This window comes from Panthera onca, chromosome A2 (genome assembly GCF_046562875.1).
Source record: "Panthera onca isolate mPanOnc1 chromosome A2, mPanOnc1 haplotype 2, whole genome shotgun sequence".
Lineage (NCBI taxonomy): Eukaryota > Metazoa > Chordata > Mammalia > Carnivora > Felidae > Panthera > Panthera onca.
The window spans coordinates 168368234-168388863 of NC_138340.1; the positions used below are offsets into that span (position 1 = coordinate 168368234).

General features: G+C 58.9%; 1 protein-coding gene across 4 annotated transcripts in view; it reads right to left on the reverse strand.

Annotated features, from left to right (window-relative positions):
- The window catches only part of PTPRN2 (protein tyrosine phosphatase receptor type N2), an 812735-nt gene that overhangs the window by 419174 nt on the left and 372931 nt on the right, over nt 1–20630 (reverse strand). For all 4 annotated transcript variants that reach the window (XM_078436952.2, XM_078436943.2, XM_078436944.2 and 1 more), the window contains one exon: nt 13173–13252. In XM_078436952.2, the coding sequence (XP_078293078.2) occupies nt 13173–13252 (80 nt within the window). The remainder of the gene's footprint in view (nt 1–13172; nt 13253–20630) is intronic.

The following is a 20630-nucleotide window of genomic DNA, read 5'->3' on the forward strand; positions in this document are numbered from 1 at the left end:
AGGCGTGTCGGCCACATGGTGCTCTCGGCCTCGGGGTTTACGAGCCACGCCGCTTCCCGGCTCGCTGTCGATGTGATGTTCCCGACACCAGCAGGGGACCGCTCAGCCTCCATGGGATGAACCGACCGGAGCTCTCTTCGGCTCCGAGACAGGGCCGCCGTCCCTGTCGCCCGGCCTGATCACAGCCGCGTCCCAAATTAAAGGATCAAACCGGCCCAGCGGTTCCATTTAGAGACGTGCACCCACCTCTGCCGTTACTCACGCGCGAGCGGCCGGGACACTGGGGAACAAGGTGGGGGCTACGCCCATGCGGAGGAAGGCAAGGACAGCTCTCCATGCGCTCGACAAGAGCCACTCCCAGCCTGCCTCTGCCACGGCTCCCATTCGGGCCGAGTCTCCTGTCTACCAGCTGCCGCCGCATGTCCCATGGCGGTGCCACGCGGGAATGCCCAGCAGAGGGGTGGCCGTGAAGCAAATCCTCTCCAGGCCAAAGCCACTCGGAGGAGAGAGCAGACCGCTCCACGGCCGCCGGTGCCACGGTGTTGAACACTCAGGAGCCCACGTCTGGGGCGTTTCCAACACCGTGTGGCCGTGGACCCAGAGGCAGCGGAGGAGGGAGGCGGCCGTGTTACGAGCCGCCGCGCGTGGTCACAGGGCTCCCTCCTTACCAGCGCCCGGTGCAGGGCGGGGACGGCCCCGTACGGAGTCCGGGTGGGAAGGCTGTTAATCTGTTGAGGTGTCAGAGTCAGAAGTCACGGGAGACACTCTTGAGTGTGGACAACGGATCACGCGGTCCTGGCTGCTCGCGGGGAAGAGGCCGACACTGCTTTTTCGACAAAAGAAAGTGCCAGAAAACCAGGCTGTGGCACTCGTGAGGCTGCACGGGGCTCGGAAACACACAGCACCGTCCCACCTCTTTCCCCGAGGAAGCCGGAGCTCGCCGAGCTCCAGCCCCTGGCCGAGCCGTGGACGTGCGGGCCCCGCACCAGCTTCCAGGAATGAGCCCAGCACGGGAGTGAGCGCAGGGGCAGCCTCACCCTTGGAGGGAGGGGAGCCGCCCCCGTCACACGGGAAGGTGGGGTTCCCGGAGATGCCGCACGGGCGGACCCCAGGTCGTGACAGTAAAACCCGTCCCACCCACCCACCTGTAGGGGGGCTGTCGTGCGACCTCGGACAGACGCACACCACACGCGTATACACCTGCAGGCACCTGCACACCTACACATATCACACACCTGCACACCCACATCCTCCTCACATATCACATGCATGTGCACACCTATGCACTCTGGCACCTGCACACTTATGCATGTCATGCACACGGACTCGCTCGCACACGCCACACACCTGCGTGCTCACACATATCACACACAGGTGCACAGCTACACACACTTACAATGTCACACACACACACACCACACACTTGCACACCTGCACACCTACACATATCACACACCACACACATACACATAGCATGTGCATATACATAGCACACAACTGCACACACACATGCCTGCACACATAACTACAGGCACTTACACACCACATACACCTGCACACACATCCCCACACATGCACACTCACTGCTCTGTTCAGGAGGAGACGCTGGGCAGACCCTTCGGGGCGTTACATGCAAACCCGACCCTGCTCTACCCGCCGTTCTCCACTAGCCGGCCTCAGTGGGTACTCAGGAACAGTCTGCATGGACTCCCGTGGGCCACGGTCCGCCTCCCCATGGACCGCGGCACACGGGGCCCTTGGGAGCAGCCGCTGTGTCTCAGAGCCCGCGATCTGCGTTTTCTCAGGTTCTATCCTGCTTCTGGTCCGCTGACGGGCCACATCTCCCTGTGACAGCGGCCCTACAAACATCCGTGCACGGAGGCAAACAGGCCCCCGCCTCCAGGGACAGTGTGCACCCTCCTACGGAACAGGCAGGCAAGAACACGGGGCTAATTCTGCACAGTCCACTAGAAAATAGCCACGTACACAGAGCGAACCGGCTTTAACCTCGCTCGACCCAAACTAGCCTGGAGAGGGTGGAGCCTCTGGGGCGGCTGCCCGTAAAGCAGGTTCCTCAGTGGGACGACAAGGTCCCGGAGAGAAGTTGCGGCTGCAGGCTGGGGGGAGCCGCGGGACCGCAAGCAAAGGGCCTCTGCCTCCAGCCTCCGGGGGCTTGGGGACAAGCAGCAGGTGCCACCCTACGTCTGTCAAGCCTCCCCACGCTCCCTGCACCCCAAGAGTGCCTGAGCCCAGCAGCCGTCCGGTGGTTGGGGTTCTCACCCCTCCCGACATTCCCCCCCCACACACACACAGGGCGAGGGGCACATGCAGAACTAAAGAGGACGGTGTGTGCAGTGCACGCTCCTGCTCAGGACAGGTGCCCCCGAGGCAGGCGTGCCGTCCCGCACCCCCGTGCTCTGGGAGAGGAAGGAGACAGCACCTTCCGGAGGTGGTCTGGAGGTTCAAGAGGACCTGGGACAGGATGAGCAATTCACGTTCACTGCTGCTTCCAGGACCATCCCGGGACGGACAACTACCACACTTCTGTCTGCAAAGCATTTGAGAGAGTGCCGTCCACACAGAGAGAGACCTGTCTACACAGGGAGAGAGCTGTCTACGTAGACAGAGTGCTGTCTACACAGAGAGTTCTGTCTACAGAGAGAGAGAGCTGTCCACGCAGAGAGAGAGCCGTCTACACAGAGAGCTGTCTACACAGAGTTGTCTACACAGAGAGAGTGCTATCTACACAGAGAGAGAGCTGTCTACACAGAGAGAGCGCCATCTGCCCAGAGTTGTCTACACGGAGAGAGCCATCGACCCGCTGCATCTGAAGGATGCCAATGGTTCCATCTTTCCTGGAACAACCCTGTACTTTTTCAGTGTCCCTGTCTTCTTCTCTGTGACCTGAAGTTCTCGATCTGAGTGGCTTCCTGAAGGTCGTCCGCTGGGGGCGTGCTGCTTGTAGGGGCAGGAACGCAACGGTCGCCTCTCCTGACGAACAGGTGGACCGCCGGCTCGATCACACCGTCCCCCGAGCGTTGTCGGCAGGGTGTCCACCCGCTCGCTCTGTGTATACACGCCCGCGTCACACGCACGTCAGGTTGTCTGGCGTCCCTGGGACGGCGGGGGGCACGGAGTCCGGACGGCGGCACAGAGCAGCCACGGTGCACCTCCTGCTTCTGAGGGATTCGGGACACAGACTCAGCCTGGCAAAGGGCGGGCGTTGAGAAGGACACGTGATGCGAGACAACACGGTGTGGCACAAAACCACGTGACGTGATATGACGGGACACGGGACGCAGAACACGGGACACGGCGTGACCGATACGACACCACCTAACACATCCTCTGGGTGGGAGACACTAACGAGGGGGCCCGCGGCGTAGGGGTGAAGAGGGGAGCACGGGAGGTGGGCCTTCCTAACAGCTCCACGGGGCACCAACCTTTGTCCTGGCCTCGAGCCCCAGAAGCCAGGACGGGGTTTTCCGGCCAAGAGGCTCGGAGGAGCATCCGAATCAGCCGTGTCCTCCCCGAACACATGTCTTCGTCGTGGAACCGAGGGCACGAGGTCACAGCGGAGCCCCGCGTAGGCCTGCCGAGGACTAGCGCAGACGGAGGCCACCTCGGAGAGTCTGCGGGGACGACGCGAACCGGCCCTCGGCACGTGGGCCTCCAGCACCAGCTGCCCGAAAGCGAAGGGCACATCTCAGGTAAGCACGGAAGAGGCACGGAGGCAGACAGCCGTGGGGCCGGCCAGGACGAGAGCCAGACCGGGCTGTGCCGGGGGCCTGAGGGAGGGTTACGGCCACCACACAGCCCATGAGCCACGTCAAGGGTGCTCTCACGTTTCCACACAGAGCGTACAGGAAGTGGAACCATTCCCCAAACTGATGCCGGGACTCTGTTACTCGTGCATTTAGAATAAAGTCAAAAGTCCACAAGGGCCTCCAAAAAATAACACACTGTAGATTTAATTACAGATAAAAGAAATCTGACTTCAATTAAATGATGATAAATTGCATATTTAGAATAGAAATTACCCTGGAGCATGAGAATGTTACTGTCCCTCTGTACTCCTTCGGACCAAGCAAATCACAAGAGATTCGCCCCTTGAACATGCTCCTCAAGAGAGAGAATATGGTGAACGCGTGGAACAGCAGGTGTAACGCGTGGAACAGCAGCTATAACACGTGGAACAGCTAGTATAACACACGGAACAGAACAGGAGGTATAATGCACGGAACAGCAGGTATAACGTGTGGAACAGCAGGTATAACACTTTCCTGGGAAAAGCCTGCTCTATGCCCCGATGTCTCACCGTGGGGCCCCAGGTTACTTATGTGCCCAAAGTCCCTTCTGACAGCGAGTTGTGCTTCTGTTTGTCCTCTCTGAGAACCGCCTGTCTGGCCAGCAGTCAGGTGAGCGGGAAGGTCTGGGATCGAGCGCAGCCTCTCTTCAAGCTCTCTTCCACAAGGGGCCGGGTTCCTGGCTCCAGGATGGAGAGAAGCCCCTACTGGAGGCTCCATCCCCACTCGGGGGGGCCGTCGGGGGGCCGGAACCCGACGTAGGGCTTCTCCCTGTGGGGGCGCCTTCACACATCTCCTGCCTCTTCAGCGAGAAGGTCGAAGTGGCAGCACTGGGCGTCTTCTCTTGGGAAGATGTGCAGGTTTACCTTACTTTAGGCCGCAGGTCCCTTGAGTTGTCCCAGCCTCGCGTGGCCACCCCTCCTGGAGGCGCCTGCCCGTCCAGACATGGTTCGGGACCGAGCAGACCCCTGGGGCAGGCTGGCGACGGCGGGGCCCGCAGCGGAAGCTGAGTGCTGGCAAGCGAGCAGCAGAACCTTAGATCCTGAGGCTGTCCTTGCTCAGCACACGCTCGAGCGTCACGGGGCGAGCAGTCATTGTCCTAGACAGGATCCTAAGTTGGAGGGAGACAGGATGCATTTTTCCTCTTTTCCTGGAATTGCTCTCCCAGCACCGCACAGAAAAGCAGGCTGCTGCGGAGGCTGGTGGCTGCGAGCAGGGGCGGCAGGGGGCGTATTCACAGGGGTGTGGGGTAGAGTCAGGGTGAAGTCTTATCTCCACGCAAATGAAAATGCCATAAACACGCTTTTCAGAGAAGACTCCTGCATTCAGGGCGTCTCAAGAAACAGGGGAAACGTATTTCAAACGCCTCACAGTTCTTTTTGCTTCACGTTCGTTGTTCTTATCAAACCCAAACGCTGATTGAGCTCCTGCCACGGGCAAGGCACCAAGTTCAGTGGTGGGGTCTAAAGACGGGGACAACCTGTCTCTATCTTCAAGGACAGAGCGGTCAGGGGCTCCCAGACGTCACTGCCACCAGCCACGCCTGGCGGGCGGGTCTCACCCTGGCAGCTGGGCCCCACGCCAGAGCGCAGGGGTGATTTGTTACCAAGTTCCCAGCCACGCTGGCAGTGTTGCCCTGGGGATCGTGCTTTGAGAACCACTGTCCCGGACCTCTGGGGTCAGCCAATGTTCTCCGTAAAAAGCCACGGTGAGCACGTCAGGCTTGGCAGCCACAGACAAGGTACGAACGGTGATGGCATTGAGGGCCAGAAGGCCTGTGTGGCCGCGGGCCGTGGCTGGCCAACTCTGGGGAAGCGGCGAGGCAGGGGCACAGGCCGGGGGCAGGGACAGGCGGGTGCTGGGGGGTGAAAGCTCCAAGGAGCCGACCGCACTGCCCTCTAACCTCTTCCCGAAGAGCCAGAGAAGATCCAGGACGTGGGCTTGAAGACGAGACGGGGAAGGCACACTGGGCTGCAGGGGTGCGGCCAGGGGTCCCGGCAGGGCTCTGCAGGGAGAGGGGAGAGCACCGGGCCGACAATGCTGAGAAACAGGAGCGCGGGAAGACAGGTCTCCGGGTGGAATGGGGAGGTACCGTGTGCTGCTTTCCTCACTGTCCCTGTGCTGCTCTGTTCTGCCCGGGGCCCCCACGGCCGTCACAAGCCCAGCAGACGACATCTCTGTTCCCAGCCCTCCCGTCGGAAGTCACACGGCACACACAGGAAAGCAGCTGTTGGTGGAGTCGGCTAGGTTCAGAGAAGACTCATAAAACCAGACAAATCCCCGTAACCGGGGACCCTTCAGACCCTAAGGCTCACCCTTGTCACCACCGTTAAAGCAGGGCAGCCATCAGCTCCGTCACGAACGGTTTTGGCTGAGCCGGGGATGCCGGTGCCGTAGCGAGGCTGGTGGGGCTTCTGAACGTACCAGTTTACACCCCGGCGGGAACCGTGTCAGTGCTTTTGTGGAAGACTTTCCACGTGGAATTTGCCTCTTCGTGCTTTGCCGTCGTGAGAAAATGCCGAGCGAGCACAAACCCTTCACGTTTAAGAGGCATCACCACGCCCCGCGTGTGGGCTCCGGGCCAAGGTGCCGGAGCGCAGGGCGCCTTCCTTCCCGAGCCTCCTTCCCGTGACGTTCACGCCACGTGCTGATGCCTCCGGCGCCACCCGGAGCCCGGCTTCCCTGGTGCTACCCATCGCCAGCATCTCAGCCGTGTGCCGGCTCGCCTCTGTGGAGACGCCCAGACAGCGACGCCACCCACGCACCTGCCACCCCACTGTGGGAAGGTCCGAGCTCTCCTGTGTCCGTGCACAACCCGGGGGTCTCACCAGGCCACGAGGCTTCCGCATTCTTACACACAGCCACGAGCCACGTGCACTAGGCCACGAGGCTTCCGCATTCTTACACACGGTATGTTGTTACCCTCCAAACCCACGACACCTGTCAGCTCCTGGGCCACCTGAGACCTTCACTGAGAGAGGCTGCGTCGTGATGCACTGGCCCAGTGTCTTTCTGATCCCAAACACAACAGCGGTCCGAGGTGAGCAATGGCAGCTAACAACCCCCACGGCCCTTGGAATTTGAATCTCCTCTCCCACCAAATGCGTCCTACCTCGTTTGATGCTAAAGCCAGCCCACGGAGCATAATCACCAGGCCTGTATCTGACAAGGAGGGAACCCAGGGCTCGACGAGACCCAACGAGCCGTCCACAGTCTCAACACGGGAAAGTAGAATCGGGACTCGGACTCTGGCTCTGAGCCCACCCCCTGTCCTTCGAGGCTCTCCTCTGCCAGCCTCCAGCGCCACGGGGCGGCACGGCGGACATCCAGATGGAGCGTGGGAAACGGAAGCGGCTCTGGCCCGCTCACCTCTCGTGGGGCGGTCCACGGCAGCCGACACACCCACGCTGGAGAGACAGGTGCCGAGCAGGGAAGCCGCATCGCTCTGAGCTCCACTGGACGCCTCACGCCGTCCAGCTGACCCCTGCCCGCTCTGCCGGTGGGTCGGCCGGCTGCCCGAGGGGTGCCGTCCTTGACCGCAGGTGGAGCAGGTGCCTGACGCACGTCACCGTGTGCCTCCCACGGAGAAGGACCACAGGGCCAGACGGGCGGGGGAACCAGCCTCGCCGCGTCAGTCACCAGGCTCATTTTCAAGGAGCCCTGGCAGGCGGAAAACACGGCCGATGGACAGGAAACAGGCCGTAAGGACGCAGAGCCGACCTCGGCTGGGGTTCTGAGCAGCAGGATCTGTCAATGACAAACCTGCACACGGCCATCTAGGGGCTTCTTGCCCAAGTGCCAAATAGACTCCTGCTGGCCCCAAATGCCGGGGCCCATTTCTGCCCCGCCCCACACAGCTCTGGGCTCTGACACCTTCCTGATCCTCTGTCCTTCCAGTGAGAGGTCCTCTCCTGAGTCCCAGCCTCTGCAGGACCTGCCCTGGGGACGGCCGGCCAGGTGACGGGCAGCCCGCCCATCTCAGCCACCCTGCTCTGCTGCCGTGGGCCAATGGGTGCGAAGGGCTGTGGCGGGGCCAGCCTGTCACACACCTCTTGTGCAAGAGTTCTTCAAACACTGGGCCTCAGAGAACCTCCCGGAGCGTGACACGGGGGCGCCTCCAAGGCCTAAGACCTGGGTGTGTTCGTGGGCTGCTAGGGAGGGCTGCCCAGCGGGAAGGCGCCCTCCCAGCCTGCCCCCCATGAGCCCCTGAGGGACAGGCGCTAAGGGCTGTCCGAGCCCAGGGAGCAGCCGGGACAGGAGCCATCACGAGAAAGCCATGCGGGTGCACTGGGCCCGCCACGGAATGACAGGCCGACCTGGACTAGAGATCACGTGGCCGTCCAGAGGCCACGGGGACCGCGGTTTGTGAGAACTCGCAGGAAGGGGGTTCGTAACAGACACCCGTGTTCCCCCTTCGAGACAGCTGGCTGCGCCGGACCCGCAGGCGGTGCTGTGGCTGACGGAAACTGCTGGAAGGGGGTGCCGGCTCGCCCGCACGGGGTGCGTGTCTGTGAGCCGCGGCCACGAGGTGCACACGGTGAGGGGTCCCCCGGCACCTTCCCTGGTCCCCTCGCACAGGTGTGGGCCCTGCTCCTCCTGTCTGGACACGTTTCTGTGCTAAGATGCTGACAGAACACCGGAGGCTCATCCGCCTATAGAGAGAGCACGCACGACTAGAAACGGACACGGGGAGGACCGGGGCTCGGACGCTCATGCTCAGCACAGCAGTGAAGGGGCCGGCCGAGGCCGTCTTCGCAGAGTCCCTCACGCCCGCCGCTGCTCGCATCCCTGTACGCGCAGAGCTCCCCGTGTGCCCTCACAGAACCGCTGGGGCGGTGGGCACGGAGTGGCGGAGGCAGCAAAGAGAAACGCCGAGCCGGCGCCCGAGTCCTGCCCAGGCCACATGTGAATGGCCACCCGCCCGCATCGGGACGTCTAATTCCAGGGGCGCCTTGCCCCACCCGGGACGCCCGCCACCAGGTGCTTGGGCCACCCTCCACCTCTCCTTCGCTCACCCCACATCCAGCCCCCTGCCCGAGTCCGTTAAATCTGCAAACCGCGTCCAGACCCTGAGCATCTGGGCCCCCGTCGTCGCCCTTTCCACGCCAGCGTCACCTCAGACCAGCAACGGCCTCCCGGTTCCGTTACTTCCCTCCCCTCGTGCCCGCCACCACAGTCGGCAGGCAGGGCAGACGGACCCTGGTAGGTGTTTCGGGTCATGTCATGCCGGTGGCTCCTTGGCCCACAAGAAGCAGACACTGAAGTCCCACCCCACGTGGGTTCCCCTGGAACCAGATCCAGATTCAGATCTGAGGGCCGGTCATCTGGGGGAGCACGCGGAGCTGCGGCGAGAGGGCTGGGCTCGTAGAAGCGACCCGGCTGCACACGGCATGCGTGGGTCACCCCCGACGAAGCGCTTATCCACCCGCTATCGTGACCGTCTGTGCTCGCGGATCACCCTCACGTTACAGAAGCAGCAGCTGTGGCTCCCGGACCCGTGGCGGGAACGGAAGGTCAGCAATAATCGACCTGCTGAAATTTCAGCTCGCAGGGCACCCCGTTTGACCTTCACAGGACCCACAAAGCCAGGGCCGTGCCCCATCTTCCTGACTTTCCCACAGTCCCACAGCTTGCAGGTGACACGGCACACACGAGCCGGGAACCCCACCTCAGCCCCCGCCCCCGGACGGGACTCCGCTCCTCTGTGACCCCGTGTCCGCCCCACGCTGAGGGGTCTATACAATGGGACAGAGCACTAATTCCACGCGCTGGGCTCCACACGAGACCCCTGTGCCCACGCAGACAGAGGCTGCCTGCTGATAAAATCAGGCGACTTTCCACACAAAGCGTGAAGACCAGTGACTAATTTGGCGACACTTACTTAGCACTCCGTGTCACACGTTGCCTGTGGGGCAGGTAGGAAGGCACACAGACCGTGATCCCAGCCAGGAGGGGCCCCGCCTGGTATTTCCCACAGGCTGTCAGAGCAGAGGAGAGGCTCGCCTGGTGGGCGTGGCCCGGGCCCTTCCAGAAGCAGCAGGTGGCGAGGCGGTGGGCTCCCGGTCCCGTCCGTACCCAACAGGAAGCGGGGAGCCCGGGCCAGCCCGGCAAACGGCAGAAAGCAGACCAGAACGACCGGGGACCCCGGGGGCACAGAGAGTGACTGATGCCGTCAACAGCCAAAGGAGGCCAAACGCCTCCTGGAGTGAACGGGGCGGCACCCACTCGCCCCTCCACGAGGGAGAACCTGTTCCTCCCGCAAATGGTGTCGGTAATGCATTGGCTCCCTTTGTCCAGCAGTGGATATCGAGTAGTACGGTTTCTACTATTTGGTCTAACCCCCGTCCCTAACCCCTCCCTGAGCGCCGCTCATACATTTCTACACGGGTAACCCCGCAAATGAGGACAGACGAAACCCCTTCGTAGCACTGACTCATTCACACCCAGGGTGAGGCCATGAGGAGAACTGGCCTTCACAACTTCTAATTACGGAAACGCGGCTCCGGGAGTCTTCTCCAGCTGGGCCGATTAGCACGGCTCCGCCACGCTGACGGCACCGCCCTCCACTCCAGCAAACACTTGTCAAGATGCCAGAAGCAATTACCTGGCTGTTTAGAACGGAGCGATGGGGCCAGCGCCCTTCCCTTCCTCTCACCCGTCCGAACCTTCTGGAAGCCGCAGCCGTCAGACACTTGCTCCCGGGGCCGCCAAACGGTGCTTCCTGCTGACGTGCACGGCCCTTACCGCACCCCACCAGCCCCCGAGGGCCACCCACCCCACAGGCAGCCCAGCGTTTCCGGGTCCCAGGGAGACTCTGCCACGGACGGCCAACCGCCAGCCACGCGGTCGGCGAGGGAATCGAACACGCCGCCGAGCAGAAGCCCGGCACCGGATGTCCACGGCCTGCCACCGGGACGGCCCGCAAGGTGAGCCCCGGCGGGAGGTGACGGGAGCCCGGGGGTCATGAGGTGGGCGGTGCCACAGAGCGGGAGGCAAAGGTCACTTACCCACGTCTTCTCCGACACAAGAAACGCAAACATCGACTAGAAACACACTACTTGAGAATAAGGGATGTGAAGGGCAGCAGAGGATTTCTCCGCTTGATCAGACGACCTGGCCAGAGAGAACAGCGGTAACTAACTGCCACTCACCGCAGCGTGCTCAGCCGTCGAGTCAGCGAGCTCTGCGCCTGGATCCGCCGTGCGCCAGCTACACAGCAGCACCAGCGGTTTCCACACGCTGCGCAACGCGGAAGCACCTCCTCACGCGGGACCCGGGTCCTCTCGTCGTTCGCTCACACCGCGCGCTCCCGCGTCCTGTCACCCACCCATTCGGGTTCATAAGTGGGGCAGAAAGCCCAGGAGAGGGTCCCCTCGTACCGGGAGCAGAATCTGGACTCAGAAAACCAGCTGCGCTCATCAGTCAGGACGCACAGCAAGGACGTCTGTCGTGGGAACTACGTGCCTGTTCCTTACGTTTCGTATCACTTTGTGCCAAATTAGCCAAATAAGTTCCCTTTCAGTCCCACCACCGGGGGTGCTTCCCCCCTCATAAGATGCCCGCAGCGTCGTGCCACTGAGCCCCCGAGGGGAGCACACGCAAGCAGTCACTGTGTCTGCAGGCAGCGATCCCCCCGGCAGGCTCTGGTCTGCAGGGTGCCGAGGGCCGCCAGCCGCCTGACGCGGGTCTGCCCGACAGTGCCGATCAGTCGCTTGCAGCAAGGGCTCCCCACCACCTTCTAAAACAAGAGACCGCGAAAACTTCCTGTCCTTGTTAACACGTGAGGGAGTCTAGTGCTCAGAGAGCTCACTTCTCCTCCTCGGGGACTGGACCTTGGTGCCAGTCGTGCCCTTGGTACATCCACTGCCAAACCACAGAGTCCTGATGGTCACCACGCTGTTTTTCTTAAACTTTTTCCCGTATAGCACCAGGTACGTGCGTAACATGATAAAATTATGTACAACAGAAGAGAACTAATTCTTTGAAAGCACGCGTGGAACCTCTTGCACGTGCACGACAAGAAACCCTCAGCTTGCACAGCTCCGGCAGTCCCGTAAGTCCGGCAGGCACGCTGGTATACGTGAGCAGATTCAACTATTCAGAAAGTCACTGCCATGGCTCTCAAACATACACCCGGTGTGCGATTCCCCCCGGCATCTGGCATTTCAGTACGGGACACGAACACATTTAAAATGAGCAGCAAACTCGATTTTAAATAAGCAACCCCAGTTTCCCCAGAAAGCAATAAAAGAAATGAAAGGCCACCGCCAGGGAGTAGGCTGCCATGACTGTAAAAGCTGAAAAGACCTCCTTCCATTTTATACCATTCATTACTGCGCCCTGAAGTCCCAGCAAATCCGACTGGGAAAGCATTGCTTCCCAGCACTGGGATGAGCGGCCACCTGTGGGACAACCGTTAATGATTCTGCATAAAAAAACCACAGTCGCTGACCGGGTCCTAACTTCGTCTGACCACCTCTGCCGCAGAGACGCGAGGATGGATGCCGGAGGGAAGGAGGGGCCTGCGGCCACGAGGGCCACAGCCACTGACGCGGGATCCCCTCCCTTCCAGGGGGCAGGGCATTTGGAGTGAAAGCTGCCGGCTTCTTTCCCTGGGGCCACATCAAGCCGCTCCGCTGGGAATGACACTTTACTGCCTGCCGAGACACCTCACAGCGGCCTCAAAGCGACCCAGGACACGGAAGCGAAGCCCGGGGCGTTGGGCTCTCCACACAGTCGAAATTGGCTGGGTTTCTGAAGCAGAGTACAACTTGGCAAGGAGCTCTCCCTTCACCAAAAATTGCTGGCCACTGAAATCATTACTTCCGCAAAAAGGACTACTAAGGGCACCAGGACCTACAAGAAAAATCCGGCAGCCACCAAACCAGAGAAGACCGACCGCTGACCCCGCCAGACGGAGCCCTGCCGAGGCCCGTTCCACGGCAAACGGCCACCACACGCCGAGGTCACTTGCTAGGTTTCAAGGCAGGTGAGCAGGAATCCCCAGGGCCCTAGAGAAGCAAAGCTAGAACAGAGTTCTCTGTTTCTCCTCGAACCCTTCATCCTGCACTGTCTTGGTCCGGGACAGACAGAAGCACGGCCAGCGTGTGCTTCTCACCTGGGACGACGCGGAAAACCTCAAAGCAAAATGGCACTTGCTCTGTCCACGCGGGGGCCGCCGCAGACACCAGGCCCTTGCTCCCCTGGGCGCCAGGCTCTTTGTCTCAGACCGAGCGGTGTGGTCCTCATCCTGCACCTGCAGCCCAGCCCGCCGCGCAGTGGTGATGAGGCGCGGTGCCGACCGACCCTGTCGTCCCTGGGCCGGGCGAGCGTATGCCCACGCGCGTCGTGTCGAGACAGCCTTACCTGCGGCCTGCGCGACATCTCCCGTCGTCAGGTTCTGGACACTGGCGCTCAGTCTGAAGGTCACCGCTGGGCCCACAACACTGCAAGAGACCAGGAAGAAGGAGCTCAGAACCGCTCTGCACGGCGTGTCGCTTCTCCGCCAGCTACGCGGGAAACACGGACACGCTGACGACACACACGCATCGAAGCCACTGCTGTTTCACGCACGACCTCCGCCAGGCTCCGGGTTTCTCGACGCCGTGCCTCTTTGTCCCCATATTCCAGGAATTCTGTCGACAGGCTTTGCTTTTCTAACCCATACACGGCAGCGCTCTTATAAAAAATTCAAATCAACCACAACCAACCAACAAGAACAAGCAGATATTCTTGCGAGGGAAGAAGAAAAATTGTTATGGAAACAGATTTTAGTATTTGGCTCCCACAGGAGTGGTAGGAATCAAAAGCAGAAAGGAAAGAGACTGGTATTTTTAAATTTCTCTTGACAGGAACCGTTTAAAAAACTTATCAAAGTCATTAAGAACTATTTAGTATAAAAATAACTAGCAGGGAATTGCCAGACAGGAATGATTAAAATTTTCAAAGCTTTTTAAATACTGTGTTGAACATCAGTTTCAAAAATATATCTCATTTTAAATAATTTTATTCGTCTGAAGGGGAGAGGGAAGAAGAAGGGAGGACCTTAGGAAAGGGGAGGGGGAGAAGAGGAGGGAGGAGGGGGGAGGGGAGGGAGAGGGGAGGAGGGAGGAGGGGTTGGGTCCCTTTCACCAGAACCCGTGTCCTAGCTCCTCAGGCTCCTGGCCTCAGGTGTCCAGACCCCTCCCGGAAAACAGCATCCCCCCATTTCTTATCCGTCTGGTGAATGAGGGTGTGAGGTGCAGGGCCGGTCCCACAGAGAGGAAGGTGCCGTGCAGGCTGCAGGGAGGTGGGTGCTCCCCTCCCCGCCCCAGGACGGACGCCGCTGTGCCCGGCAGGGGCTCGCAGGGCCCCAGAGGCGTCAGGGTGCAGCTGGAGAGCTGTCCTTCCTGGTGATCACCAGAGGCTCCTGCCACCGTCCACAGATGGGCTCTCACGTTCCAGTGTCCTCCCTCGGTGCAGGGGCTGGACCACGGAACCTCCTCCGTGTGCGTGGATTCGACGACCAAAATAACACCTCGAAGAGCAAAACCACTCGTCTGCCATCGCTAGGTCTCTACTGTGCGTGCGGGACTTTGCACATCCAGTCCCGCCCCAGTGCCGGGGCGCCGGAAACTGCGGGTGCCAGGCCTTCAACAGCCCCTCCAGCTGGTAAGTCACATCTCTCCGGATGCTTCCTCGAGCTGCCAGTCCTACCTTCTCCACCACCTTTGTCAGTGTCGCAACAGTCATTTTTAAAGGTGCTGAAAACGGGGACACGAGGAAAACTACGAAGAGTCAGAATAAAAGAGTAACGCGGCCATGCTCAACGAGAGCCACGTGAAGGTTATCAGGACACCCTCAAAACTGGCAGCGAACCACCGTAAGAAAACCTGCCCCCGCTCGGCGTCTCATCTCTGGCCCCCTGCCTTCCGTGCTCATCCGTCCAGAGGTGAGCGGCTGCTTCTGGGTCTCCCGTGGTCTCGACCAGGTCTGCTCTGAGCTCGTGCGTTCTTGTGGATTCAGACATGACCCCCACTCGGGACACCGCGGTCCCACTTCTGTCCTGCTCCTCACAGGAGTGCCTGGCTCACCTCTCGCGGGCAGCCCGCTGTGTCCGGCCCATAATGCAGCACAGGAGCCTCGGCACCCCCTCAAGCCCAAGGAGACCCTCGAATCAGCCCCAGCTTTGTGAAGCAGCCGTGGCCCAGCCCGTGGACTTTCTCTTCGATTTCTTCGTGCAAGAAATGTCTACACGGTCACAAAACTCTGCTGAAACTCCCTGAAAACGTCACCACGTCCGTCCTTCCTGCTTGGTTCCCACCGCCAGTGGTTAGAGCCCTGACCCCAGTCACGGGCTGCGTCCTGGCCCGACGTGCCCCCAGGGGGCCGTCCTTAGGAGCACGTGTCGCCCACCCTCCAGACCCGCTCTCTCCACACACCCAGTCTAAGGCCCAGTCTAAGGCTCCCGGGCCTGTATCTGAGGCTGCCCAGCCAGATCCCAGCGACAGCCGTCTCCCCAGCACGGTGAGCTCGAGCCTCTTCCCCTGCTCAGAGTCCCTTCTGGCCTGACCCCCCCATCCACACTCTGACCCATGGCAGCCCCCTCTCCCAGATCTGCCAGCAGGTGCAGAGCCGCCTGGCACTGAGCACGTTAGCTGTCTCGTAGGACATTTGTAGCTTCCCAAATGGCTGGCTCTCTGGGGGCATGTGGAGCGTCCCTGCCAGGGCCTCACACACGTGGTGGATGTGACAGAGTCACAGCTGTGACCGAGTCGTGACCGAGTGCAGCTGTCTTCTCCATTGAGAGAAGGTCCTTATCCACATGAATAGGCCCCACCTGCCATCAAAAGGGCACTAATAACAGGTCTTCACACCGGGACCTGAGGGCTCTGTGTCGTTTCTATGACATTCCCCGTCTAATCTAAACGCCCAAGAATTCCTAGGCGGAAGAATTCCCTAGACCCAAATCGTCCCTCAGGTGCAGAGAATTTCCTCTGAAGACCCCCTGGGCTTTCCCGGCTCCTGGCTCACCCACGTGGTGGAGGAGAGTGCATTCACCTGCCCCCCATTCCCTGGGGGCCGGCAGGAGGGGCAGGGAGCTGTGGGTGGCAGCTTGGCCGGCAAGGGACGCAGCTGACACCTGGGAATGCGCCTGGAACTCGGGAAGCACTCAGAGCGTCGGCTTCTCAGAACCCGAGTTGGTGATGCGGCACGGCCCCCGGGCCGCCCAGCCCCGGCCCCGCCACCAGGCCCATCCTCTCTCTCTCGTCTCTCGAGAAGGAAGGAAACCTGAGTTTGCAGAGGACATTCAGGGAGGGTCAGCAGTGCAACACGGTGCCACGACAGGGACTCAGACCTGCTCTTCCCCAATACCTGCCCCGACGTGTGGCAACGTGGAAGTCTCTACACCAAATTCTCACCCACAAGTCTACAACGTCCCCTCCGCTAGGCCTGCAACCTCCTCGGCCTCAGTTCGCCCAGCTGTAGAGTGGGGAGGCGGGCTCTGGCCCAGAGGCTCCGGCTTTCCCGGAGTAGCTGCCGTGGGAAGCCAGTGCCCGACGACCAGTGCTGCACAGCGTCCCGGATACGAGGAAGGGAAAGGAGGGCAGGCGTGTAGGGGCTGAGCAGAGACCAGCCTCGTCCCCAGATGTTTCGCACACATGCCCACTGCGCTCAGAGACCCTGCTGCCCCTTGGCCGAGCACCACCACGTCCTGCCGGTTCGGGGCACCGAGCCGTGCCGGGAGCACACAGACGCTCACTGAGCTTCCCACCAGGGGCTTCTGAAGTAAGAAGCACTGTGAGCACGAGAGCTGGACGCAGGGCCTGGGTTTTGCAGTGAACCCCCCATCAGAGAGCGTCAGATCCCCAAACCAAACGAGGACTTATCTGACGACTCTTTGCAACAACGCCCGAAGCGGCGACCGAACCCACCACGGCAGAAGCACAGGGATCACCACAAAACGCTGATTCTCTCAGGGGTCAACCTGTGATTCATTTCCTTCCCCTCTTCGACTTCGTGATCCCTGGGATGTAATATTAATCTGTTGCCTTGACTTGCAATAAACTGGTGCTTCTGAGCCCAGGGCTGTTTGCAAACAGCGGGTGGACACAAACGGCTGCATCCGAGAGCCCTGAGGGCTTTCTCCCTTCCAGACCCCAGGGGCATGCAATCTGAAGGCCCAGGGGAAGCAGAGGCTGACAAGAAAAAGAGGGATTGCTGTGTTGGGAAAGAATTTAAAATATTAGCTAGAGGGATACACTCGATGCGGCATCAGGAAATGGCCAGAGAGCTCCCCGCCGCCCGCCCCGCCCTGCTGGGTCTCCTCCAGTCTCTGGAAGCAGTACGTGCGGGAGGCGCCCCACTGGGAGGGTGTGCCTAGACCCTGCCCTATGGTCTGCCAGGGCTCCAGGGGCCCTCAGGAAGGGGCTGTGGTCACCAGCCGGGACTTTTGTTCCCATGTGGACGGCTGGAGATTGAGGCCAGCAAGACCGTCCTGAGGCATTCTCCCAATCTCTCGTATCAGCTCCTCAGTCCTAACTCGGGGGCGGTCTTTCTCCCAGGCCTGGAGCAGTAAAGGTTCACCCCGAAGGCCGACACAGCCGTCCTCAGAAACTGCCTGTAAGGCTGGCCCCGGGTTGCAGCGGGGAGCTTGGCCAGCAGCAGGATTCCCAATATCCACACTTGATCGGCAGGATCTCCCTGCGCCCAAACAGTTCAGGATAAGTAGGGTGTGAGCAGGTTATGCGGTGGGAGTGAGGTGCCAGGAGCTACTACTGTCTTCTAGGACCATGTGGCCTGGGCTGTCCTTACTGCCTTCTTCAGTTCTGCTTCTTCAAATACTTGGGGAAAATAGCCCCATATGCATAATGCTGGCACAGGAGGGGGAATTTCTGTGTTTAATCAGAAAATAAAAAATAAAACCGATGCCTAGAGCCTTGCAAAACAAGCCTTTTTTTTTTTTTAGAAAGTCACTTATTAATAAATAGTGAGAGTTTCTCACACAGAACAAAATATTCCAACTCTATTGATACAAAAACATTGGTGTTTAGATCAGGAAGAAATCATTGAAACAGACGCAAAGAAAGACGAACATGAAGTCATAAGGGAAGACCTATGTTTTACTACAAAACAGAGAAACTAATTCTGTTCTTTGACTTTCAGACTCTCATTCAGATTCAACCAGTAATCGTTGGAAACACACTACGGTACATTCCTGCTATCTGCGGAGTTGTCTTATACGGTCAACACAAGTGCGGATTTAAGGAACACCGAACCAGGGCTCCTGGGGAAGCAGAGGGCTGGGCTCTGCCCAGACTCTGGTCCCATTTTCCCAGCCAGTCAGTGTACACGACACCTTGTTTCACGTGTGCTTCCGTTTAAAGACACCTCATTGATAGACTTATTGCTTCTTTAACATTGAATTCACCGCCTACCACGCTATAATTCATGCCTGAACTGAGCTTTTCTAATACAGCATTTTCTCTAAGGCACAGCCCAGCCTTCTTGCACATAAGAACACGATGCACTACACTTGGGGGCTGTTCCAAACAGTGAAATCACCAACAAAAAGCACAAAGATGTAGAAAATGTAGCGCTGGACAGTGAAAAGGACACGTGTTTGCGATATGAGCCGAAGTAAGAATGCAGGTGTCTCCTTGTTCAACCCCAGCTGGGAATGTACTGGTGAGAAACTCAAAACTTTCACCCCTCTGCAACAAGTCTTCGAGCGACCACACAGCGCTATATTGATTTTGGGGTTTCGGGTACGTTTGCAAATATTGAACCACAAATAGGATCTACGGTGCTTCCTAGTGTGTGTTAAGCACGTTCACACACATCAATGACCTTATTGTTTTTATCACATTTTACAATTTAACACCGTAGAGTTTAAGGGGCTTATGACCGAGCCGTGTACCTGTCCTTCCTTGCTATGTGACATCAGCACACGACTCCCTTTCACCTGCAAGGGACAATGATGTGCATCTGGGGAGGGTGTCTGGCTGGCCGGGTGGCACAGGACCTCCCCCTTAACTGACCCCATCGTCCTCCGCCCCCACCCATCAAGAGTGGTCTGCTGCTCCTCCAGCCTCTTCCGTGAGGTCCACGCTCGCAGGCCTTCGTGGGCTCACGGTGCTTCTGCACGCCATGCCGCCCCCGACCCAGGCAGTCATCCCCTGTCTGGAACGACATGGTGGAGACGAGGGGCAAGATCAGCCACTTCTCTGCCAACCCCACGGCTCTAGCATGGCGAGCTCACGGCCACGGAGTCGCTACGGGCAGACTGGTCACACACGGCACACCCGACCTACCATGAGGTGCTCTGCTGACAGCACGCGTCACACGAGTCCATTTTCCTCCAGGACCACGGACTTCCCGAGGGTCAGATTCACTTACTGCGAGAGGGGACAGCTCTTTATGGTGGAAGAAATGCCGACAGGTGGAGCCCGCCTGCCAGACACAAACCCTTCCAACTCGAGGGAGAGAGAGTCTTCACGGTCTCAGCCCAGAGAACCCCGGGGGGCATGTGCGTCTGGTGCAAGGCTCCAGCGGCCCCTCCTGGAGACCGTATCAGGAGAACAAAACCGCACGTTATTGTTAGGAGTCAGGCTGGAAAGAATAGGAAAAGATGCCTCCCCGAGATCCGGCAGCACTCGCTGAGTCAGAACTCCCTTCAACCAACTTAAGCAAACGGTGTGCGTGCACGCAGGTGAAGGGTGCGTCAGCCCTGCTGTTCTAGCTGATGGTCTCCGTCGTAGACACAAGTGGTCTTGAGCCCTAAATTCAGTGTTTCCACTCGATGCTTCCTAGTGGCTATAACCTGGTCAATGTGTGACACGCTCACATATCTACAACGTATGATTATACAACATTTAGAACTATATATCGATTAGAATATTGATAATTACTCACTTTCGTTTACACGGTCACAGAACATGCTAACAAGCAACGGAAGTAGCTTCTAGCACTTTAATACTGACATATTGCTGTTTTTCCAGAATTCCCCATCCTATCATTTCAGGCTGATGAAACAAATAAAACCCCCATTAACCCGAGTGGTAGGGGTGAGAGTTACATGGTCTTTTCTTTAAATGAGGACTCTTTAGAAGTCCCTTTCCCCCCTATTTTTATCGCTGAAGACACTTAACAAGAATCTCATGCTCTGTCTTTATACTATCGAGATACTGACATATGAATCTTCTTAATAACCATGAGTCACCAGGTGAGGCTTCTACGTGTTAATTTTCACCGCACAACAGTCAAATCTTATGAGTTATGACACACCGGACTCAGCCTGAGCCCAGACCCATTCAGGTGAGAATGGGGAAGGCAGGTGATTCCCGGTGAGACCTTATTTTTCTCGTTAGTTAACACTGTGTCCAAAATGTGGAACACAAAAATTCCTGTCAGTCGAGGGTTCCGCTTTGTTTACTTAATTTGGGTGTTGTTTCTCCTCTATAATAACAGGCTGCACGTGACACAGGATTATTTGTATCAGGTCTAACCAGAGACAACAAACTTGACTACAGTTTTCCTTATTAACACTAAGGGCTAAACGGCCCTTAATTCTGTACTTAGAGATAAACCTCAGGAACTAGATCCCCTTGACTTTTGGGGGATAAAAAGAAGATCACAATATCTAATTAAAATGTTTCTTACCGGCATATTCTGCCTAGGCTAATGCACTGGCCTATGCTTTGTCTATTTGATCCTGGATTTGGGGTAAAACCTGTAACATGGATAGATGGGATAGAGGGAGGGAGGGCAGCGGGAGGGGTGGTGGAGGCTGGAGAATGCATGACAGACGACGGACGGATGGGTGGCCTTCACCAGCGTCCTTTC